General features: G+C 35.9%; 1 protein-coding gene across 6 annotated transcripts in view; it reads right to left on the reverse strand.

Moving 5' to 3' along the window:
- Positions 1-24776, reverse strand: part of ULK4 (unc-51 like kinase 4) — a 224203-nt gene that overhangs the window by 146761 nt on the left and 52666 nt on the right. For all 6 annotated transcript variants that reach the window (XR_004357069.1, XR_004357058.1, XR_004357057.1 and 3 more), the window contains exons 20-22: positions 18090-18251; positions 10027-10209; positions 5163-5290 (exon numbers count right to left, since the gene is read on the reverse strand). Coding sequence is in view for 3 of the 6 variants with exons in the window: in XM_032687664.1 (XP_032543555.1) it covers positions 5163-5290; positions 10027-10209; positions 18090-18251 (473 nt within the window). In the remaining 3 variants the exon portion in view is untranslated. The remainder of the gene's footprint in view (positions 1-5162; positions 5291-10026; positions 10210-18089; positions 18252-24776) is intronic.

Raw genomic sequence — 24776 nt, forward strand, 5'->3', positions numbered from 1 at the left:
CCACAAGTACATCTTTTATTTTTCTTGTAATCTCTGGAAATTGCACTAAATTATGAGGAATTTTGATCTGTCTGTTAGAAAAGAACTACCTAAAAATCTGACATCGCACTTCCAATAGAATTTTCCTTCCAAAAGCTTTAAATTTTTTAATATAAAAATTTGAATGTTTTAAATTAAAATGGTAAAATCCTTAAAATGGTAAAAGCCTTTCCAGATAACCAATTAATTTTTACTCAAAAAATGTTTAACTTTGAAAAGAAAAGGGTAAAGTATCAGAGTTTGTATGGATTTTTTTCTTTAAGAAAACATTTCCATGATTTAGCAATTATCTGATTCCATATATGAAAATACATTTAGATTTGTTTAAGTTTTACTTGAAATGGGCCAAATAGATTTCAACATGAGTGGTTTTATTGCTTGGGAGGAGGAGGAGGTTCTTTTTTTACAAAAGCATGTTTTATTAGTTAATCACACTTGGGAAGCATAAAAAGTAGGTTCATTTATTCTGAGAGTGTAAAGATAAAAAGTTTACATAAACTCATGAGTTCTCTCCTTTGTATTGTCCTTCCCATCTCAAAACTGTCTTTCATAGAAACGTTTTCTAAAAATATGCACAGCTATTTTTTCCCTGATAGTCCTGTTTAACCAAACATTGTCTCAAGAAAATTGTGAAGATAAAAATTGTATAGGCTGGAAAGCATTAGGGTCTCCATTTTCCCTCAACAAATTCCTCAGTCTTATGTAGAACAATTCATCAGTTACTTTTATTCCCTGAAGAATCTCAGTATTCTCTCTAATGAGCAAAACTAGGCCTATAGAAAAATGTTTATTCAATTAATTTAATGCATGTTTGTCTTGCACTCAACAATACATAAAAACATGTAGGTATTAGTATAAATAAGTTAAATATGATGAGGAATAAACCACTGTCTATGAAGAAGCAAAGGTTTGATTTTGGAAAAAAATTCAAGTATCTATACTGCAAGATAGGCCATCAGTAAGCTTTTACATTAAAAAAGGAAAACAACCCAAGTTTTTTTCAAAAGAATATGAAGAATGAAGCAAAAAGCGGACAATTTCAGAGTTAACAATCCTGAATGATAGGAAGGGGAATGAGATCTACTACTTAAAGGAGTAAGGACTGTTCACTTAAAAAGATGACCAACATGAAGAAACAAGAAGATTTAATTACTCAGTAGATCGAGCAGAGATGTGATAAGACATGGCCTAGAAATACAGAGAAGTCACTGTAAAGGGAAAGAGACTGCACTGTTTTCTATGTTTAACCTGTAGAATTGAAATTTCAATAAGAAAAGAACTAGAATTTTTGAGAGTTAGGAATAGCACACAATTAGTACAGCTGTCAAAAGGAGGTCATGGAATATCCACCAATTTGCAACAATCGTTAAAAAATATTTCTCAAGCATAACAAACCTTGACCTGGATCAGAAGGTTAGACTCTGTCAAGGATTCTTTAAGAACTTTTTTCTCTTCTATCATTTTTACATTTGACATTTACCCTCGACATCCTTAAAATCAGCTTTAGATATCAATAAAGTTCAGCTATAGCTTTACCAGCATCTCAACAGGGAGGAAAGAAAGCATGCACCCAACAGCTGACTGAACCTAAAACCGGGAGGTCTCTCACTAGCAGCCTTCTCCCTGCTTCTCCCTTCAGCCCACTAAGTTCACAGAGAATGACCAATCTTCAAGCAACTAAAGAAGGTTGTGCATGCTTTGAGGACATACACAGTCCATTTACTGCATGAATTCAAGGACTAGTTATTACTTTTATTATTGTTTATTATTATTGTTGTTAGTCAACCTTTGGTAACAGAAAAGGATGAAGATATTTAAAGGATATTTAATATAGCTGTATTGTGTATTTTACAGAGATGTAACGCTGGATGGTAGATCGTGCTAATAAGAGGGTCAATCCCTATTTCTTCCCTTTTTTTTTTCTTTTTAATTTGATATCAGTTTGCTGGGGTTTTTTCCTGAGATCACTGGCTTCCTCCTGCCTTCCACTTCCATGTTTTCCCATTTGATTGAGCACCAAGCTTTCCTGTTCTTTTCTTCACTATTTTTCTAGATTAGTCTTAGATGTATAAGGCCAATAGGCTCTGCTAGATGTGAGATTGTAGATTTCCAGGCAAAGCTTTTCCACTGAGAGCATATAAGATTTGAAAATTTAAAAAAATATGGGAGGTGGGGACAGGTAACAGAGAAGGATTTTGTTCAGAAATTATGCTGTTGTGCATAGTCAGGTTTTTGCAGACTGTGAAAGTCTGTCAGAAATACTACGCTATCCTTCCACAAGTTTCCATCTCTGCAGACAGTAAAAAACAACAGGTTTAAATAAATTCTTTTGGGAGGAATTTCAATCTCCAGGTCGGTCTCTTTTCACCTAGGAAATTCTCTGAAACCATTTAGATAAAAAAAGAACAATTCAGAGAGACTATTTGGAAATTACTACTAATTCAGAAAAGGGTGAAATTAAAAGTTTCAACAAAACTTCAGGTTGTATCCCTCCCCTCAAGAACAGGTAGCTCACCTTTGCAAATTAAAGAGAAAAGAAGGAGACTAGAAAAGAGTGCAATTAGCAAAAGAAATTAATTTGCATAGTGTAAGTAAACTTCATTTGCATAGTGTAAGTGCTACTTCAGCCTAAAAGGTCTCATATCTTCACTAGCTGTATCAAATGTGGAAGAATAAAAGGTATGTAATGGACTACCATGGAACAGGCAGAAAAAAGAATAACAGGTGAATTGTATCAATGTTGTGTAACAAAAAATTCACTTCAAAATTGCATTTCTTATTACATATAAATGCTTTTATCCACAGATCTCAAATTCTCAAAGTACTTCGGGAAGTCCTAGAGAAATTTTCATTGGTGACATTCATTGTCAAGGTCTTGAATTACATACCTGCACAGTAACTAATTTAATAATTTAAAAATATGCTAAGATAGATTTGGAGAATTGGGGGTTACACAGGTAAGTAGTCTTAATATTGTATTCAAGGAATCAAGATTTGTAACATGGGGTACTTGTCATGCTCCCAGCCCAGAGGCATCTTTATTGCTGGCAATGAAAAGGGGGTTTAGCCAGTGCCTACTTCTGCTGCCTTTTATTTCCTGATACCTGTGCAAAAACTAGAAGAAAAACACAAGGAATAACATCTTGATAACACCAGCACAGATAAAATAAGCTTGCCTGTACACTTCCTCTTCCCCTACTCCCCCTTCCCTTTCGCTTCCTTTCACTCTCCCTTCTCCTTTCCTTGCCCTTCCCTCCCAGTGAGTGGAATAATGATGAGAACGCTATTTTCCTCACATGCCACAGCTTTTTCAGCTCTAAAACCACTTACAAGGACACATATCACAAAGTTTACCAGTGGGAACAGGATTTTATTGTCTGAATTGTCAGTGAAGAAATTAAGGCACAACTTAAGACTATTTCTTCTTGTCCTATGGCTCATTACTTGAAAAAACAGAGATATCCCCCTTGCTACAATCTCCTTTCAGGTAGTTGCAGAGAGCAGTAAGGTCTCCCCTGAGCCTCCTTTCCTCCAGGCTAAACAACCTCAGTTCCCTCAGCTCCTCCTCATTAGATTTGTGCTCCAGACCCTGCCCCAGCTTTGTTGCCTTCTAGGAAGAACATCTCTCCAGAGTTTTGGGGTGCTGGCCCTGGGGCAGTCCCCATGCTAAGGAGGAGGCTGTTTTCAGCATAAATCCAAAACACAGCCTCACAGTAGTTATTATGAAGAAAATTAACACTATCCCATTCAAACCCAGCACATTTACTAAACTAAACAAAAGCCTTTTTCAATGCCAAACTGAACAACATTTAACTCAAAGCTGTAGTTATATGCAGTGTTGCCATGAAACAGTTATTAGTGTTTTATCATCTGCATCATCCTTTAAGTGATGCACACAGAAAAATTGCCTTATATTGATTATCGTTATCATAAACAGATTTTATCATCTAAGGCAATATAAATCCTGTTACAAACATTAGCTGCAACTGCTGAAGACAAACCATTAAATAGCTGGAGTAGTTGCACATTTTACTACATACTCTTTATAGTTATCAAATCAAACACCTTCATAAAGAGAACCTGAGTATATCAAATAGATTATTGCTTACTGTACTAGCAATTTTGAATTTATGAGTCTTAATTTTGAAGTAATTTTTCTGTCACAGAACTGGAGACATTTAACTAAAATACTCCAACAGGAATTTAACAGTGTAAGTCAATGAGTATCCAGTATCTCTACTGGGTGTAATAAGATTCTTCCAGAGTTCATGATATTATGAAAGTAGCTGTCTCCACACTTAATGGGTCATTTCTTCTCTCTGTAACAAGCTTACTTTCTGGATATAAGATAAAGATTTTAGGCTAGATGATCTATTCCATCAAGAGAGATACTGGTCACTAAATAACAATTATGAAGATAACAATCAAGAAAACCAGTTTGTCAATTCAACAAACTGCTATAAGGCTTTCCTATTGTTTTACCTAATGTGTTACATTATGTATTGGTCCCTAGTCAGCTATGTCCAGAGCATCACAATAAAACAGCAGAATAAAGCCAAAAATTACAGCCCAAATTCAAAACACATTGTCTTCAGACAGGGTGCCCATCAGAAAGCATTATAAATAAAGCAAATTGTTGATAAAAATAATTACATTTCTTCTCTTTCACATAATATCTCAGGTATAAATAAACAAAGAGTAACTGTCCATGCAGGATTTCTGTCAAATTTCTCCAAATACTAGACTCCAAGACTCCAAGATGAGGAAGGTACGTGACAGAACCTTTTATTTTGCTTTTCCCACCATAACAACTCGCTACTGCTGTATTTGTTTTGCCATACCCAAAGCAAAATCTGGTCCTTGCTAATGTTCACTGAGACCACAAGTTCCTTTAAAAAACAGACTGTTCCTGTAACACAGTGGTTTCCACTTGTTAGTGTCACCTGATGACCCCAGACAAAAGAGAACACTCTTTTCTTTATATTCTCATGAATGAAAGGATTTATATCACACAGAAAACAGTTCACTTCTAAAACACTGGCTCAAAAATACCACACATTTTAAAGTATTTCAGGTACAACTTTAAATATTATATCTCTAATTATCTTCCTTTATCACCTTACCTTGTTTGACAACTGAGTAGCAACATCTCCCTGTTATTGATCAAAACTTGTAGCAGGACCAAAAAGGCTTTTGCTCGAATAAAAGTTGAAGGACTTTCAAGTAATCGAGTAATTGTAGTCACAAAATCCTTGGTGGAAATAAACATAAATACGTTAAAGTTACTCACACCGTATTGTAACACTATATACATGTAAAATTTCCTCATTTTCATGTGCATTCTGTGTTAGTAAGGCACTTTTAATGTCTCATGAAAAAAAAAAAATCCATAAAACACTAGCAAATAAATTCTGCCCAAGACAGACTGTCCTACAGCAAAGTAGCTTTGAACATATTCACAAACGCTAGCGTACCAAGTAAACACTATCAAATGTACTATGTCCAAAATGGCATGAGATTAACTACAAAAGATGATAAAACTTACATTTTAAAATGTCTTACCTTAAACATAGGATATTTGAATATATTTATTTTAAAAGAAGACTGAACTATTTTCAGAACATATAAATATTTAAGCACAAATATGATTACATTTTTGCCTCTTCATTCCCATATATGCAGGAAGATTAAAAACAACACCTTAGTTGGATACAATCTTGTCTACATCAGACCCCAAATTTTATACAAGATGCTCCAAATAGATGGTGAAACTGTTTCTACCATCTCTGATTGTTCTTATCTAAACCAATTTTATTAAGGGTTCATAAAGTGAACAACATCTTTTCAAGAAAAAAAACAAAATTAGGACTCGTAAAGAAAAAGGATAAACCACAAGCAGTAAGGAGCCACGACTTTCATAACCCACTGACCATTCTCCATTCCTACAATAAGGTCAATTTATATGTTTCCAAGATCCTTGCTAACTCACTCCTACCTGTAAATCCAAATAAAAGAACAATTAAAAAAGTTTAACAAGGATAGTGATAAATAAAGAATAACCATAAAATATTTCCCTTCAGAAGTTTAACAATGGTTAGCTGACTGGGCTCTGAAATCATAGCTTTGGTTTTTTCTTCTTTCTTTTTTAACCCTGTATATTGAATGGATTTTCTTCTCTAGTTTCTGGAATGTGGCCTGACAGGTGGAAAGACATGAGATTCATGTGTACTGCTTCAGGTTCCAAGGGAATAAAGCTGAGAATCAGTGGAATGTAAAGGAGCTCTCAAACTATGAATAACATAATTAGGTATTATGAGTTATAAAAGAGGAGAATTATTTATGCTCTGTCCACCAATATCTTGTAAATCCTAAAGTATCAAAAAAAAAAACCAAACAACAAACAAACAAGAAACTATATGGAGTATCTTCGACCTCCAAGTTGATAGAACAACTGCAAATCAACACTGAACATAGTTTATTAGAGACAGCCTTTGCAACAATTAACTATACATCTTTAGAGAGAACAAAAGAACAGGAGTGCCAGAGTTGGCCAAGAAACAACCAGATTTTACTCGGATATTTACTCGGATGCATTTTAACGCTGTCTACAAAAACAGTCATCGCAGACAGTAACTACGAAAATCCCAGAAAAACAAACTGATACTAATTATTCTAGAACTGGTTTTCTGTATTTCAACAATTTACTTAATAAACAGAAGAGTTCCTCTATCTTGTGGTTAAAAACTACAAGCTGTGTAAAGTTTCCTGCTTTAAACACTTCAACGGTTCACAGAGTATGACTTGTAGTTCCTCCAGTATGAATTTGCAGCAGCAAAGTTCTTAATTTACAATCTACTGAAAGCAAAGGTTGAATTTTTAATGAAGTGTGGTTTGTGATTTAGGTTTTGGTTGGTTGGTTGGTTTGGTTTTTTCTAATGAAATTACTCAAAAGAATAAAAAAAGTTTTCTTATTATGAAACCCCATAAAACCTCAGACTTAGTCAAAGACTATATATAATGCAACACTGACTGTGCTAACATAAATGGACTTGACAGACCATGCACAGAGACACCATGACAAAGACACATGCAAGTACAAGCCAAAGCACATCTGACTACTTTGAGTCCTCATGCTCTGGAAAGCAAGGATATTTCAATGCTACATGCGGGGTTACCATGGGTTAAGACAACATCAGCAATTAAAATTAGTTACATCAGACTTATCTGGGAATATTCTAATAGCCTAGCTTAAGAAATAAATGTGACATTTGGGAATTTGCTTTTCTGGCTGGTCTGAGGACTGCAAAACAACAACAGTTTATCCAAAGAAAATCTGAAGTACATCTTTGCTGAACAGTAGGACTCAATCTGTCTGAAAAGCCAAAAATCAGCAAAATACCTCAAAATACATTAATTAATAATTGTTTCATTGTTATACTTTTCTTCCCTCCCCTGCAACTGTTTGATGTATTCATGGAGACTCTGCAGAGTAAGGACACTCTTTTTCATTGCACTGTCAACTGAGAGAAGATCATGATTTTATATTGTATATCCTTACTAATACTGCAAATCCAGTTTAAAACAAAAGCAAAGAAATTTTCAAATTGGCTACACAAGGGGAGAACAGTGGGACCCCTATTTCACTATTTCACTCATTGAATGAATCTTGACAGCCAGATGAAAGTAATTAGTGGTATTTTTATCTACTGTTAGTGCGTCAAAGATTTTGCGTTCTTTTTCCACACTTTATTTTAAAAACATAATTTCAACTATTTTAGTTTCCAAAAAAGAAACTAAAATAGAAAGGCTCTGTATCAGAGAGGGACAAAACCCAGTCCCTTTTAGCTATTGTAGTTCTCTGAAGATTTATACTAGTTACATGATCACAGAACTACACTTCTCCTTGTCTTCTGGCTTTTATTTTGTAAGTGGTTTTTATTGCTGTTCTTGAAGGGAGAAGAAAACAAAGGCAGTCCTAAGTAAGTCTTATAAACTAAGGGAGTTTTTAGACAATACACACAAAGCTAAATTGTCTCCATCTTGAATTTGTATCTTTAAGCATCTTTTAATATGTTGGTTTGCAGTCATATTAAACAGATAGAGAGGTAGTGACAACTCTGTCACTACCTTCTGCGTGACACTGAAGTCCTCCTGCCTCTTAAGTTATAGTACACAAGAATTCTACAGAAGGTAAAATAATTTGTAGGCCAACACTACCCACTTTTCCCTTCTCTCTTTAAGGTGGACTTGTGTGCCATGAGCATGGAGTATTCAATTCAATGTTCAGCATTAAAATATTATTACTCTGTGTAATGTGATAGCATCTGGCAATTCAATACATGAGGATTACATTTTTAGATCCCATTTAAGAAAAACAGAAATCTAGTTTCTGCTTTCAAAATCCTACAATATAATTCGGATAAAATAAACATTCTATGAGATATAGGTTTGTCTGAACCTGTGAGGCAGGTACAGTTACCAAATGTGGGCACATAAAGACCCACTTTATGAGTTTTTAAAGTACAATGTTTTTCAGCTACAGCTTAGGGTACTATTCCCACTTCTATAATTAGTTTGATATATGCCATTAAAGGAATGTCCATATTTGCCTGTATTTCAATTTTCTAATCTGCAAAATTTGACTAAAATTGTTCATAAGAGCTGCAAGATTGGAAAGGGAATCCTTTTAGCAATTAGTCATTAGAAATTCAGTATCTGTAAGGGAGTCCTTTTAGCAATATAAGTCCTATATAATCAAGAAATTCTTCACAGAAAGCATCATGCTGTAGCCATAAGCTTGCTACACATTGCACTCCTTCTCCAAATGTTCAAATAAATAATTTTTGACAATATTTCTCTGACTGTACCATCAACTCACACTAATGTGCACTATTAGAAACTGCAACATCATTACAGGACAATTTGCCACCTGTTAGTGCTGTTGTGGAATGTGTGGAAAGCTTAAGGTCAGGTGATACGCACTCACGAAATTCTGACAATGGCACAGAAATTACGTTTAGGAAGAGAATGAGTGATTTCAGGCTGCAAGAAGAGATGGGTGGAAAACAGTAGATTGTTTTAATTTAAATATCATGTTAAAACAACGTGCAGAGAAACAAAACTCTCTCAACTAATATCCTAATACTCAATACCCTAATACTCTCTCAACTAATACTAATATGTACCCTATTAATATATATTATTATAGTCAAGATGACTGTCAGGTTACAACATACATTGCAACAGAGTTTCTGACGAAAACAAGAGCTAGAGGTTCTACTTTCTTTGTGATTTTTATCTTTTCCAAGGAGAGGGAGATTACTTTTGTTTATGAACTGTGCAGACATACTGCCAAAAAAAAAAACCAGTTTGTCTAAACACAGAATAATTTGGTGATAAAAATATAAAGCTTTGAATCACCTCTACCAAAAATTATATTAGACATATATCAAACCTAGAAGTTTTATTCAGTGACACTAAAAAGAAAACCCTAAGGTATTAAAATGCTAGACATTTTAATGTCTGCAAGACATTTCACTTACAAATTGGCCTAAGGTCTTTTAAGGAGAGCATAAAGTACAGCTTCGGATTCAATCAGGACACTCATTATTTTCCCTTTTAAATGGCTAAAAGAGCTATGTCAAATAGCTAGCCTTACACATTCCTTACTGATTTTACTTAGGACCATTATCAGTTATGGTCAGAGTTTTCTGAATTGATTGAATTCTAGTTGCAGTAACAATGTATACACCCATTAGTACCATTTCTTGAAGTTCTGTGAGAGAGAAAGAAAAACTATACACCTTATTATTTAGATTTTAAGCAAATAAAAATATAAAATAAACACATTCATCATTTCCTGCTATTCAGATATGTAAATGTCACTGAGTTAAGCATTTTGAGAACCCAAAACCACTATCAGAGTAAACTTTAACTTTTCCTTAGTGGAACTCCATGCCACTGAATAATATTAATCTGAAATCAAACCTTTTCTTGAATCAATCTCTGTAGATGAATCCCACATGACAACATTGCTGAAAACATGGTGAGCATGTACTGCTGAATTTTGCATATTCCATTTGCCAAGGAATTTAGTATGGCTGTTAATCCCACTTTTTCAATGACACTCTGGAAAGCACTAGGTGAGGAACGAGTAATTCTGCATAAAGCCTACAAAAGTAAAAAAAAAAATTGTTTTTTATTTTGTTATTAATCTCAAGAAAGATAATGGAAATTAAAAGCAGGTGGTGAATTTTCCAGTAGTTTAGGAATATAAGGAATTCATACAGATTCATTCATAAGATTAAGGGAAAGATTCCCTAGGGGAAAGATTGGGGATATTAGGGGAAAAGATTACTTATTTTTAGAGACTTGGAATTCTTCTAAATATAGTGCAATACACTCCATACAGTTGAAATTCAAATATTTGCTACACCAACACCAACATCAAACAGAGTCACTCTTTTCCTCCATAGAAGAATAATATTGGAGTAGCACATGTCCATGCTTGAGTCTTTTGTCAAGCACAGAATGTAGGCAGCATTAGATAACACTGTAGTAGTAAGGAGTACAGGGAGCAGAAATTACAGACATGGCACACACTACAGAAATTCTAGCCCCCCTAAAGATGGACATTTTCTCTCTCTCTGCTCATGGACCATAATCTGATATATTCACTATCTAGAATCTATACTACTTCAGATCTACATACTCGTTACGGAACATTGGTTAGTATAATAAACATGCAAACTATTCTCAAAATGGTTGATTTGCACAAATGAGTGATTAAATTGCAACACAAAAAGCAGGCAAGTGACCATGCTCCAGTGAAATGAGCACAAACCTGTTCAGTGTTTACTAACTTAGTTATTTCCTAACAAACATTACCAAACTACCTCCAGGGTGGATTCATCTCCAAGTCAGCTTTTCCTTTTGATACCTGTGAAAATGCAACCTTCAAGATATTATAACTGCTTTTGTTCTCTACAGATAAAGATAAAAAGACTCTTTAAACACTAAAATTTTCTTTTTCTTTGGCTTGAATGTACTGTTAGGATAGGAGAACAGCTTATGTCAATTATTTGATTCACATGAAAATCTGAATTGATTTTCAGGAAAAACTTTGAAGGTGGTTTTCTTGTGTGAAAAGTAGGTAATATTTACAATTTCTTTGTTCTCTTCAGATCACCTATATTTAGAAATTGCTGCTTATGTATGTGCACTCAATAGCGAGGTCTCATTTAAGAGAAACTGTAATCATTACACACACAGAATACTATCACTAGAGAAAAGCTTTCCATGTAAGAACCTCAGAAACTGCCCAGTTCCCCAGTGCCCTCAGAAACGTTACTCAAAACAAACTAGAAAAAAAAAAAAGGCATAAAAGGCAGTAAATCAGGAACTTAACAGCCAAGTTATTCATGCTGTTCTGCTATTCATCTAATCTGCTCCTGCTCTTCCTTGTCCTTTCTGGTCCAGGAACCAAATCGACTGCAGCTTTTAATTTTTCTTCTTTTATTATTTCCTCCCTCCCCTCTTTTAAACCACAGACACTCAATCTCAGTTTCTTAGTACAGCATGCTTTATCTCCCCAAGAACACAACACAACCCTTCACCTCTATTCAGAGTTCTCAAAATGAGTGGGCAGGAGGTATGTGCATTCACTAAAAATATCCTTGAGGGTCATATTACAAATGAACTGCTGGAACTCAGGGACAGACTGTGTCAAAGCAACATGGAGCTACCTTGGTGTGCTAACATGGTGTATGCAGGCTTGACAATGCCTTGGTTCTCTGTTACAGACCTTGCCAAATAAGGGTGACCATAGCCACAAGCCGTCAGATGACTTCCATGCAAATCTCATACGAAAGACATGGCTGTCTTCTAGGATCACACTGCAGCATTGGAGGTAGAAGGAAAGCTCCAGCCCACCAACAGCCAAAGGGAGAAGCCTTAAACTCCCAGTAGTTTGTATGTCACAGAGCACTCTGCTGTTTGAGTGAGCCCAACACTTCAGCAGAAAAGCAGAAGATAGAATTTAATGGGGGATACAGGACAAAGCATTCTAAATCACTTCAGTAGATCCAGTATCTGGAGAGAACAGGTGGAAATGGGTCAAAAGGTGGTGGAGCGGGAATTGGAAACTAATGATAAAAGGTATCTCCAGGCAGCAGTCTTGGAAATGTTCACAGTGAGAGTAAGGCATTGTCGGAGCTTCTCCTGGAATTGGTTTCTCTGTCCCTGCTCTCTGCCCAGTCTCAGCCAGCATCTTTTCTCTCAGCAGGTCCAACTCTAGCCTCATCATCCTTATCAGTCACTTCAAACTTGAGATTTCTATGATTCTATGATCTATCCTTCTGGTCTTACATGCCACATGTGACTGGACAGCATTCACCCTTTCAGGGTGTCCTCCATGTCTCTCAAGTTTGAGAATGAATGCATAAAAGCATCTGCAATACACAAATCTCTGAAAGAAACTATTCAGCACCAATTATTTAAGAAAAAAAAAGAAACCAAATCCCCAAAAATATTGTGTTGAGCTTTCCCAAACTAATTTCCAATTAAGTGGCTTATGTTTTGTTACTTCTCTTCCAGCAGAAAAAGCTTAGAAATGAGATTTTAAATTCTTCAAAAAAAATTTAAAAACTTTCAGTATACTGCAAAGAAAATATTCTTCCTGCTGCTGAGCTTGTCAGAATATCACCTTGACATCTTACAGATTTTTTTTTTCTAAGTCTAGCAAAATGATAAAAAGACATAACTTTTCTACAGGCAAAATATGTGATATTTACCTGAGGCATGTTGGACCCCAAAGAGAAAAATAATACTGAGACACAGTCCTCATTTGCCACCTCTGACAGGCAGGGAAAGGTAAAGTGTAATTTCTTGACTCCAGAGACTGAAGACAGAGAATCTTCTTGATAGATTTTTATTATTGATAGAAATAATGATAAGTAAAAGTCCATAGTGCCTCACTGCTGATGCTTTGCAGACAGAATGGTAACTCTAAGTAAAGATATGACACATGTATTTCTTAAGAGAAACGTATTTTTACATCTGAATATAGATGTCAGTCACAAATAAATTCTTCAGGATACATTCAAACAAGGCAGGAAATAAAATAAAATAGAACACTGATGATATCAGCTTATGTGGTCATGCAGAATAAAAATGTCTAGATATCTGTAGTAACAATTTAATGAATATAGAAATCATATAGTATACTATAGCTGGAGAATACATTAGTATTTTATAATTAGTATCTCACTGAAATCTCCATAAACTTCAGCTGGTAAAAGATCTGCCTGCACTAGATTTCAATATCAATTGATTGATTTTTTTTCCTAAAGTTAAGATTATATACCCAAATGCCCCAGTAGTATTAATACATAACCATGATTTATATCAAGCATTGAGCAGTAAGTTCTTCCTTTAGTGTTTCACTACAAAGCAGCAAAAAGATTAGAGTACCACCTTAATGTATCCTACTTTAGAAACTTCCTTGTTCAATTCACTTTGTATAAAATAATAAAATCTCGGTCTTTTGATAAAGGAAACACTCTCCAAAACAGCGGAGGGGAAAATCGAGGAACATATTCAGGCCCAAGCATACTTGTGTGAAATTATCTGAAAGAAGGAGATGGATTCATCTACATGGATAGCAATAATTTCCATGAAGATAAGAAAAACAAGAACCAAAGCACTTTGACCAAGGATGCAGAAGACTGAATGTGTCTTACTCTTGCAACCCCCTCATCACTGCTGCTTTCACTCAAAGCTCTCCAATATGTTAGTCTGGAGCAAGCCCCACCTCCAGCATGACTGAAACCTCAGTAAGTACACAAGGGAAAGATATGATCCCCAGTAAGTATATTGCCTTTACAGGAAAAGATGTTATTTGGGAACAATTATAGCTTTGTTTCTGTTGTCCATATGTACATTTATACATATGCCTGGCGAACGCTGCCCCGCTTTTCAAGAAGGGCAAGAACGAGGACCGCAGAAACTACAGGCTGGTCAGTCTCACTTCAGTGCCTGGTAAAGTTATGCAGAAGATTGTTATGAGAGGTATTGAAAAACACATGAAAGACAAGAGTCACTGGGCACAGCCAGCATGGCTTCATGAGACAGAAGTCCTGCTTATCAAACCCGATCTCCTTTTATGACAAGGTAATCCATCCAGTTGATAAGGGAAGCCAGTTGATGTAATCTTTTTGGATTTCAGTAAAGCTTTCGATACTGTCTCTCACAGGATCCTTGTAGACAAAATGTCCAGCACTCAGCTGGATAAACACATCATGTGGTGGGTGAGCAATTGGCTCATGGGTCAAGCATGGAGGGTTACAATGAATGGGGTAACACAGGACTTGTGACCTGTCACTAGTGGGGTTCTTCAGGGCTCTATCTTGGGTCCTGCAGAGAGACCTTGACAAATTAGAGGACTGGGCAATCAGCAAACATATGAAGTTCAACAAGGGGAAGTGTCAGATTCTGCACCTGGGATGGGGCCCTGGATGTACAAACAGACTGAGGAATAAGATGCTGAAGAGCAACACCACGGAAAGAGACCTGGGAGTTTTGGCTGTGGCAAACTGGATATCAGTCAGCAGTGCCCTGGAAGCCAGGAGGGCCAACGGTATCCTGGGGGGCATCAGGCAAAGCACCAGCCAGTCAAGGGAGGGGATTGTCCCTCTCTGCTTTGCACTGGTGCAGCCTTACCTTGAATATTTTGTCAGTTTTGGTCACTGCAATATAGGGAAAGATATTAAGCTATTAGAGAGCATCCAAAGGAGGACAATGAAGATGGTGAAGAGCCTTGAGGGGAAGCCATATGAGGAGCAGCTGAGGTCACTTAGTCTGTTCAGCTTGGAGAAGAGGAGACTGAGGGGAGACCTGATCACAGTTTACAACTTCCTCATGAGGGGAAGAGAAGGGGCAGATACTGATCTCTTCTCTGTGATGGTCAGTGACAGGACCTGAGGGAATGGCCTGAAGTTGCATCAGGGGAGGTTTAGGTTGGATATTGGAAAGAGGTTCTTAACCCAGAGTGTGTTTGGGTCCTGGAACAGGCCCCCCAGGGCAGTGGTCACAGGCACCAAGCCTGATAGAGTTCAAGAAGTGTTTGGACAGTATTCTCACACAATGTGACTCTTGGGGATGGTCCTGGACTCGATGATCATTATGGGTCCCTTCCAACTTGGCATATTATGTGATTTTGTGAAGATGTTGAAGAAATTTTGTCTCAGCAGATCTCAGTGTGCACACACAACTTGGTCATCTTTTCAAAATGCAGGCCTCAACACCAAAGCATGCATTGCTAAAAATCTGAGAGAGAAAAGGTAATAAGATTATAGAAAGGCATAATTTTTACTTAGATTGACAACTGCCATTGAAAGGATGTTCCACAAATCAGCTGAGTTTCTCTAGGAAATTCTGGTAATTGCAGTTATCATGACCTCCTAAAACACATTGCTTCATCCTAACATATGTCATCTACAAGAGGGCTTCTAGAGTAGTATTTGAGGACTGATAAGCTTTATAACACAAATTCAAAGACTTCAAACAGAAGAAAAAAAAATCAGGAGGCAAAAGCTTGGCAAAAACAGTGTCATTGCATGTCCCAGTGTCAACCCAGGAGTGTCAGATTATTCAATTTGAATATGTAGCATAAATATTGCAACTTACTATACATGTCACTGCATTTAACATCCCTAGCTGAGCAAGAAGCCCATAAAGATCAGGTTGCTCTATCACAGTTGCAGGAACAAGAGGTGAAGGAACTAAGGAACTGAAAATCTATGATACTTTCAATCACTTGGAAGAGACCACACAAACACCAGCACTGTTTGACTGAACCAAGCAATTAATAAAGCCTTATTGACTAGTATGTAGTGGTAGCAGATAATGGACACAAAAAGAGAAAAAGAAAGAAAAAAAAGAGGGGCAAACTAGGCTACAATAAGGTCTTCAGGTTTTAGCTTCCTCTTACACATTTTTTGCTAACTTCCACTTAAGATGCATGAAGATTTTCTTCTCATCAGTAGTGCTTAAGACAGGCTAGATATCCATAACATCAAAACTATGACAAAGAAAAGATTTCTTAGTGACTCACCTCAACCTTAAAGCCTTAGGAAGATTGAATGATCTGGGATCTCAAAACAGGCTGAGGATAGAGTGGGACAAACAACACAATTTCTCATAGTCACTAGACAATTTAAGGGCAAAGTGTGCAAACTGTATGGCATGGACGATAACCTCAGAGCCCATGGCTACAGAAGGCCATAGTGAGTCTACAATGATGACAAGTTTATCCTTGACAATCAGAAGTATAATTCTGCATATTACTGGACAGAAAAAAGCTCTTGCCCACCTCAAGCATATTATATTGTCCAAGAAGAAACTGACTTTTCAATAGCAAAACAAAACAAAAGACAAACCCACACATTATGATCTTTCTTTGCTCATTTGTCTGAATGTAATTGAGACAGACAGTTTCTCTGGGATATGCTGGTCACTGTGGTACACAAAATAGGTATAACTGGCCAACTGGGCCCTGCAAATGGAGCAGTTCTGGAAGTCTGTTGTAGGAGTCAAAGGAATGGTGAATGAAAAAGCAAAGTTCTCCAAGTGGATAGGCAGAGAAACAGGAATAAAACTTCAGGATGAGCTGAAAGAGATAAAAATAAAGGGCTATGACCTAATAGCAAAAAAATAACAAGTGCCCAGTCTAGTGATTGACAAGAACTGAAAGCACAAGATATGAAACATCCCTTATAGCAAAAGTAGTGGTAGGAAAGAAGATCAAGCAGGTTACTTTAAAAACCCAGTAAGTAAAGGAAATTATAACTCTAATCTTAAGTCTTTTACTATATATACAGTCATGATGTAAGCATAAAACTCACAGCTCAAAGAGGTAAAGTATCAAAAAGACCCTGTCTGGAAAAGCAGTCTAATAGACACTCACACATATACTTTACATATTTAGAGACTGACAATTCTATATCCATAAAATATATGGATATTCTTAGGATATCTATATCCTAAGAGTGTTTTTGCAAAGAATTTCAGGTGCAAAGGCTTCTGTAACATGTATTGTACTCAATAAGTTTCCTGTTCTAAAATGTCAAGACATTTTCCCAATATTTGAGCAGTTTATGTCTCAGGCAAGACTCTGCCATAAATATACCAAGATAAATAATTAATAAATACATATATGTTTCAAATTATCAGTTTATTCTACTATTTATTTCTTCAGCCACACATCAGATATATTTTTAATTCTCTCTCTTTTATTGCCTCAATGCTAGATATGTCTACCTGCACACTGCTGCAGGAGAAACGCTACCATCTGGGAGGCCAACAGTAAACTCACCAGTGAGCCTGACCTCTACTTAGGAAATGAGTATCCACTTATCACACTTCATTTAAAATAAGACAACCTATTGTTCAGTTCTAAAATATTACCTGTATTGGTGGGTAATGCTTTTGTTTTGTCAACAAGATATACAGCTAAAGTCACAGACCTGCTAAGTATTTTCTATCTCACAAAGTCCTTTTGTTCCAAAACTTTTGTTTCCACGACATAGCTCTGTTTGTCCTGTTACCATCCTATATTACCTTAAAAATTCAGTGCAAAGACTAGCCCTGACAATTTTATAGAAAGTAACATGATGATATCAAATAAGTCTTCTAATTGTGATAAAAGAGAACAAACACTCCTCGTTTAAAACATCATACAAAAAAGAAATTTCAACTTTGCAAAAATTTAATTGATTCTTTGAAAGTTTAAACTTTTCAAACATAACTCATAACTCATAACCAGCATAGGAAAATATATGTTCCAGAAAATGATGAATCACAAGGACTTTCCATAAGCATGGAACTGTAATGCGTGCACTTTTCAGTTTCAGAAATTTTTAAAACATATTTTAATGTAGTCTGAAATATAAATACACACACACACAGCAAACATGTTCAAACATGTTTCAGTGTCAATTCAGAATGTTTTTCAACACCAAAACATTTCTATGTCACAGAAGGAAATTCCTTACCGAAACAGCAGTTATCTTCAAAGAATCCACTGCAGAATGTGTGAAAAGGTACCACAAGACAGGTCCAATTTCTCCTGTAATAAATCCTTGTGCATGGCATGCACGAGTAGTGCAAACATTTTCAATTATCTTTGCTGCCAAATGGTTCACTACCCGGTCTTCCTGTAAGAAGGAGAGGAAAGGGAAACTCATATACAAATGTTTCTAATATTTCTGATTTGTTTTTAAACTACCACCTATGTCCACATTTTATTCCATGTATATTGTCTTGGTGTGGTTTCTTAATTTTATTTGACACTTGCCAAAGTAATTTCACAGGAAACCTCATGTTGTGACCAAGTTATGTTTACAGATCCTACTTCCCTCCACTTTGCCTTCTAATGCAAAGACAATTTAGTACAAGTATAACTTGGTACTAAACCTTTCGGCTCCAAATGACTACCCCAAATTAAATGCAGTCATTAAAAATGAAAAGCTTTTGTTATGTTAGAGGTGTTCCATGAGCAGTACTTTCTGAATGAATGAATGTGTGTCAAAACTCATCAGTACAGCAGGCTCTGAATAGCAAGATTATGAGACATACAGTTACATTAGGGAAAAATTAAATTAATTTCATTAAACCCTCTTTATTCAGAAGAGTCAACAATCCCTGGGATAAAGAAAAAGCCTTCTTGCAACTTAACACCCTTCTCTTCTTCTCCTGAAACAGACAATCCTGAACAATGTTTAAGACAAATTATTGTGTCCCATTTACTACATGAATTCCTAAACTTCCATAAGAGATTCTGAATCCTGCGTATTTTTATTACTAATTAAATCATTTTATCTGCAAACTCATTTGTGGAGAGCCACTGTACATGCAGCTGTAATATCTATGTAACACTATTCATACTATAATGTCTCTGTGGAATAAAAAACGTCATGTCAGAATAATCACGAGCAATCAGCACATCATGAACATCATATGGCAGCAGTTTTTTCTCAAGAAAACTGTTACTGACTCAAATGAAAGCTTAACTTAATACATACCAGTTAAAAGCAGCCTACTTTTTCTCTCTCTCTTTTCCCTCTAATTTCTTTAGTAGCTCTTCTTTCTTCTTTTTTCTTCACTCTGCTTTCACTTAAAATCAGTATTTAACAGAACTGGAAGATATATTGCTGGTGCTTTTTTGGCTATGCATTGCTTCGCCTCATCTCAGTCTTTAATTACAGAATAAATGAAGTCTTTCAACAACGCCTTAAATGGCATTCTTGAAGTCAGCAAGAGTGAATTTTAATGGAAGAATTTGTCCTCATAGCCTGGCTTCACAAATAATTCATCATAATATCTAATTGATTTCTTTCTTAAACTAATCTCTAATATTATCCTGCTAACCTTTGGATTTCTGACATTTATCTTTACAATCAGAGCCACCAACAACTTTGAGCAATGACAATGAGACCTTTCAGAAAGCAGTACAAAAGCCTTCCCAAAGGGGAGAACTTCATTAAAAATATACTCAATAGCTATTCTTCCTTCTACTGACTTAGGTATTTTAAAATATAGATACTGATGTAGATATATTTGGAAACCCTAGTATAATGCTGAAAAAAAAAAAAAATAGAAAATTTTGTATTCATCATTTTCATGCTAATCCTTCCTGTTCCTCCAAAGAACTGCAGATCTACTCAGAACAGTTAAAAGAAATACCAAAGCCAATTTCCATCTAAATCAGTTACACCCTTTTATAAAACTTCATTGATTTCTGTGGCCTTCCTTCTGATTCACAGACCAGAGGATTTAGGTTTCTATCTTTTTACAGTTTCATTAATGCAATACATTGCATCATTTTGATCTATTAAAGACCTAAGTATACAAATATTAATACATATTTACCAAATTAAAATTCTCAAAACTTTTTACGAATAATGTTCAGTTTTAATCTTTTTTCTGTGAATTATACTTATAAATTTCAGTCTTTTTTTTTTTTTAACAGTTAGGGTAAAAATACATGGATTTATCAAACTGACTATATGCATGTAACAATCGAATCCATTACTGAAACATTAATAGTCAAGTTAAGTCTCCCTTATATTGGATGTGAATACTAAGAATGCCAATTGGGACTCCACTCCTACTTTAAGCAGGCATAAACACTTAATAAATGAACTATAATCTCATTAATTAATCATAATCAAAGCAATATACAGCAGATAATAGTTATCATTAATGTAAACAAATTTCCAGATGCAATTACAGCTTTTCTTTGCAAAATTTGGTCCTGTAGGCATGTTTTATTTCCTTTCAGCCACTGCTGAGTTATGCCCTGTTGCAGATAGTCATGCTACTTTGGCTAGAAAAAGGTCATGTACCATTTCTGTGTTCTAAAAACTCAGTGACGCCGTCGAAGTTAGTCTGTCACCTGAGATCATCCATTTCAGCTCCTCTGGGATCATCTATTTCAGCTCCTCTGTTATCCATTCTGAGCATCATCTAAGTAACATGACTTGTGCCATTTTCTGCTTAATCAGCTGCCTGGGTGAGAAGTCTGATCTAAACTAATATTTGGCCTCTTAACTAAATGAGTCATCCAGGGATGTTACCAGGACATAAGCTGTGTTAGTGAACAGAAGTGGATCTTCAAGATATGAGGAAAGCAGTTCCATATATCACTTACACTCTGTCCATATCACGAACTGCATCAAATCTAAATCTATGAATAGAATGGTACAAAAAAAGAAGCACATGCTTTATTTTCAATAGGTTTAAATTCCACCTAGTTTTATAAAAAACACTTAAAGCTCCTAATTTTCAGTTATGTAGAATAGAACAATTGCAGATGTATCTGTTTCCAGTAAAGTCATGGATGCTTAGTGAAAAAGAGCCCTGAGTGAAAATGCAAATACTGAAAGGGTAAATAGTTGAAAACTGCTAAAAGAAAGCTCCTTTTAATCAAGTCTTTCCATTCCAATTGTGGGGGAGGAAATGCAAATAAACATCATAAAAAAATCTACTTTCACTTTTTTAAATAACTGAATCTACTGCATATTTTTATCAACTGTTAAAATCTTCACAGTGCACTAAAAGTTTTGGAGGCAGTAAAGATATAGTCACTATGCTAACAAACATACTACCTAAAAGTAGCATAATTCCATTCTATTAAAGGTCAAGATATAATATTTTATGATCTTTCGAAAGTAAGTTTGCTGATGGAACTAAGTTGAGAGGAGTTGCTGACTCCCTTAAAGGCAGAGAGGCCCTGCAGAGAGACCTTGACATATTAGAGGACTGGGCAATGATGAACTGTATGAAGTTTTAGAAGAGCAAGTGCTGGATTAGTAGCACTCTACTAATATACTACGTGGTAAGCACAAGCAAAAGTTCTAGTCCTAAAAGCAGCATTTAATGTGTGTAGAGTATATTTCTCACCCAAGGCGTCCCTCTGGCGGGGAGAGAAGGTGAACTCAGCCCATCGACTGATCCCAGCAGTTTCAGTGGAGGTCTTCTCCCACTTTCCCCCTCTCTCCAACTTACTTTTATACTATTTTCTTTATGTTTGGGTGGAGTTTGAGTGGCTCTAGTCATAAATACCTTCTCTTTCTGATTGGTGTACCTAATGGGGGCAGGGGGGTGATGGTCATGGCTTGGCACCTGAGGAGGGGTTTTGACAAGGTTGTTGGCTTCAGCAGCAGAGCATCTTGATTTTCCCTTGTCAGACAGGTACTGAACAGTCTCGGTACCACAATGTTCTCCCATTCTGCTGGGATTAAAATGGAGGGGGGCCATGTAGTCTCTACTTCGTTCCATACTCCGTTCTGTTTCTCTGAGCAGATGTGTATCGTTGCATTGGGGAGCATGTTAACCTCAGTCCATCCAGGGAGTTGCAGCTGCTTTTTACCCTAAAATTCTGAATCCCCTCTAGGTTTAACTCTATCCATCATCCCACAGTGGTCTTCAACATCTTCACGAGGGGAAGTGAAGGGGCAGGCACTGATCTCTTCTCTCTGGTGACAACTAACAGGAACAGCATGAAGCCGTGCCAGGGGAGGTTTATGTTGAATATTAGAAAAAGCTTCTTCACCCAGAGGGTGGTTGGGCACTGGAACAGGCTCCCCCCAGGGAAGCGGTCACAGCACCAAGCCTGGCAGAGTTCAAGAAGCATTTGGCCAATGCTCTCAGTCACATGGTGTGACTCTGGCAGTGACCTGTGCTGGGTTTAGGGTTGGACTCAATGATCCTTGTGGGTCCTATCCGAACTGGGACATTATATGGTTCTATGATCTTTTATGTTATACTATATATATATATGTGTCTGTGTATGTGTATATATATATATATATATATATACACACATACACTTGAGTAACCACATAATATTGATAAAGAAACATTAAAAGCTAAAAGATTCAGCAAGTAACACTGTATTCCATCATTCTTCTAAATCAACTCCCATACACTTTTTCCTTTTATCTAAAGAGAGAATAAAAAGAAACTACACGCATAATGACTTAATGAAGTAAAGCTGTATCCCCCTGAGAATTCATGATTCTAAGAATTAAATCTCATTTTGGCAATAATTTGCAATATCAAGTCTTCACAGAGAAGAATGAATACATAGGAAAAAACCTTGTAAACACCTTTTGCAGAAAAAATGTTTTACAATTCTGGCAATAAACTAGAGAATTGATATCTAAAGAAGAAATAAAAGTGATACTGCATATGATTCAGAGTATTACTTTTATACTATAGGCAATTCTGCCAGTAAAGTAAAAAACTGATGACAAAAAAAGAAATAAAAGTGAGAATATATATGATTCAGACTGACAATGTGATACTCTAGGCTATATTATACTTTCTGAGAAAACAGTTATGAATTTATTCTCCTCTCCTCTAAATTTTCCTGTCTCCTCCAAGTTCACTGTAAAGGAACTATTCTCACTAAGAATTTACATTATAAAACATACTGCCTTATATATTGGCAATTATTTTTTAAAGTTTTCTTTTATTATTATTAGAATTCCTCATCTGTTCAGAACCAAAGCCCTCAGACTTATAGCTTGCTCCCTAATAAAGGAAGAAGTCCATATGAAAGAGGGAAATATGTACTATATAGCTTACTGGCTATGGCTCTGATTTATTAAAAATCTTGCTTACACAGTACCTTGCACATCCAAGAGACAGAAAATTATCCTTTATAAACTCATTCACTATTTCTGACTCAAATACATTCTCCAGGTGCCACTCTTTGAAATGAGAGGATTATGCCCATTTTAAGAGCCAGAAACAGCTAATCAGCTATAGCTGTATATATTTATTTATCTATGCAAGTGTATTGCCTGTATATAATTTTTTTTGAGATTCTATGAAGTTATTACTAAAATTGCATATAATTGTGTATTTTATATTCACATGCCATTTGTAAGCAGAAATGGACAGATACCAAGCTCCTGAAAGATTTTTCAATGGTTCCAGTTTTAGGAAGACTGAAAAGGAGGTTTGTACACAGCTTCTGGCACCACAGTCTAGTTTCAGTAAACCTTGTCAAAGCACCATAATCCAGACCAAATCAAAGAAGAAAAAATTAAAAAGACATCAAAAAGTAGTTTGAATATGGGAAAGACTACCAATTCTAAGACGAGAGAGGATCTGCAGGAAGGGAGGCATCAATGTAAGAGAGAAAAGAGTGGAAGAAGAAAGGTGAAAGGATTGACTGGAATATAACTGTGAAGAGGAACAGACATAAAGCAGAAATGAAAGCTGAGACTTCATTTAGTTAAGATTAGGTTGAACCTTAAATGTCATAATAAAGAACAGAAAATATATGTAAGTCAATGATGAGATTCAAATAAGAAATAGGATGATTCATTAGGTGTCAAGTACCCAGCAGCAACTTGAGCAACAGAGTTTTGAATAAACCAAGTAAAATGGATGAAAGGAAAAGGGTAGTCACATTAGCGTTAGATACTTAATATTAAATAAGAATATCCTTTCTGAGCCAGAAAGTATCTTTCATGACTGGATAACATAGGAACTGTAAGAGCTAATAAGCACTTTATCTGCAGAAATCAGGACCCTGCTATCTTAAGTGACTGCACACAAATATTTAGAAGTTGAACTTAGACACAAATACAGATGCCTGGAATGGGCATTTTGTGTCACTGTTGGAAACAGTTGTTGGAAAAGATTAGTAAATAAATACCGGAATATTTACTACATGCATTCTGACAGGCTGTAACATTATACCAAAACTAAACATGTCAAATTAAGCTCGTCATTTACTTATTTATGAGTGTACCAACTTCCTTATTTTGACACATCATTGAACACAACTGTTCTTTGCCTGAGTTGAAAATCAGCTCCTATCTCAAGTTACCAACGCTGAAGTGCAGGAAATTTGAACTTGTGATCCCCTACATATAAAAGACTTTCCCAACCTTCTACTCCACCACCCTAAAACTCCTTTCACTGACACATACACTTTTTTGTCACTGTTGAATTTTCAGGTACAGAACATATGTGGAAATGATACTACCTGCATTTTCTGAACATTTTGTTCCTTTACAGGCAAACAAAAGGGACAAACACATTTCAAACTCCTTCCTGCTCTACTGTTCTGTTTCAAAGGGCAATTCTGCTTTGATATTGACACATCTTATAAAACTTCAGAAATCCAAGAATGTTTCAGAATAGTTCATAATGACATTGAA

This window comes from Chiroxiphia lanceolata, chromosome 1 (assembly GCF_009829145.1).
Source record: "Chiroxiphia lanceolata isolate bChiLan1 chromosome 1, bChiLan1.pri, whole genome shotgun sequence".
In the NCBI taxonomy this organism is placed as follows: Eukaryota; Metazoa; Chordata; class Aves; order Passeriformes; family Pipridae; genus Chiroxiphia; species Chiroxiphia lanceolata.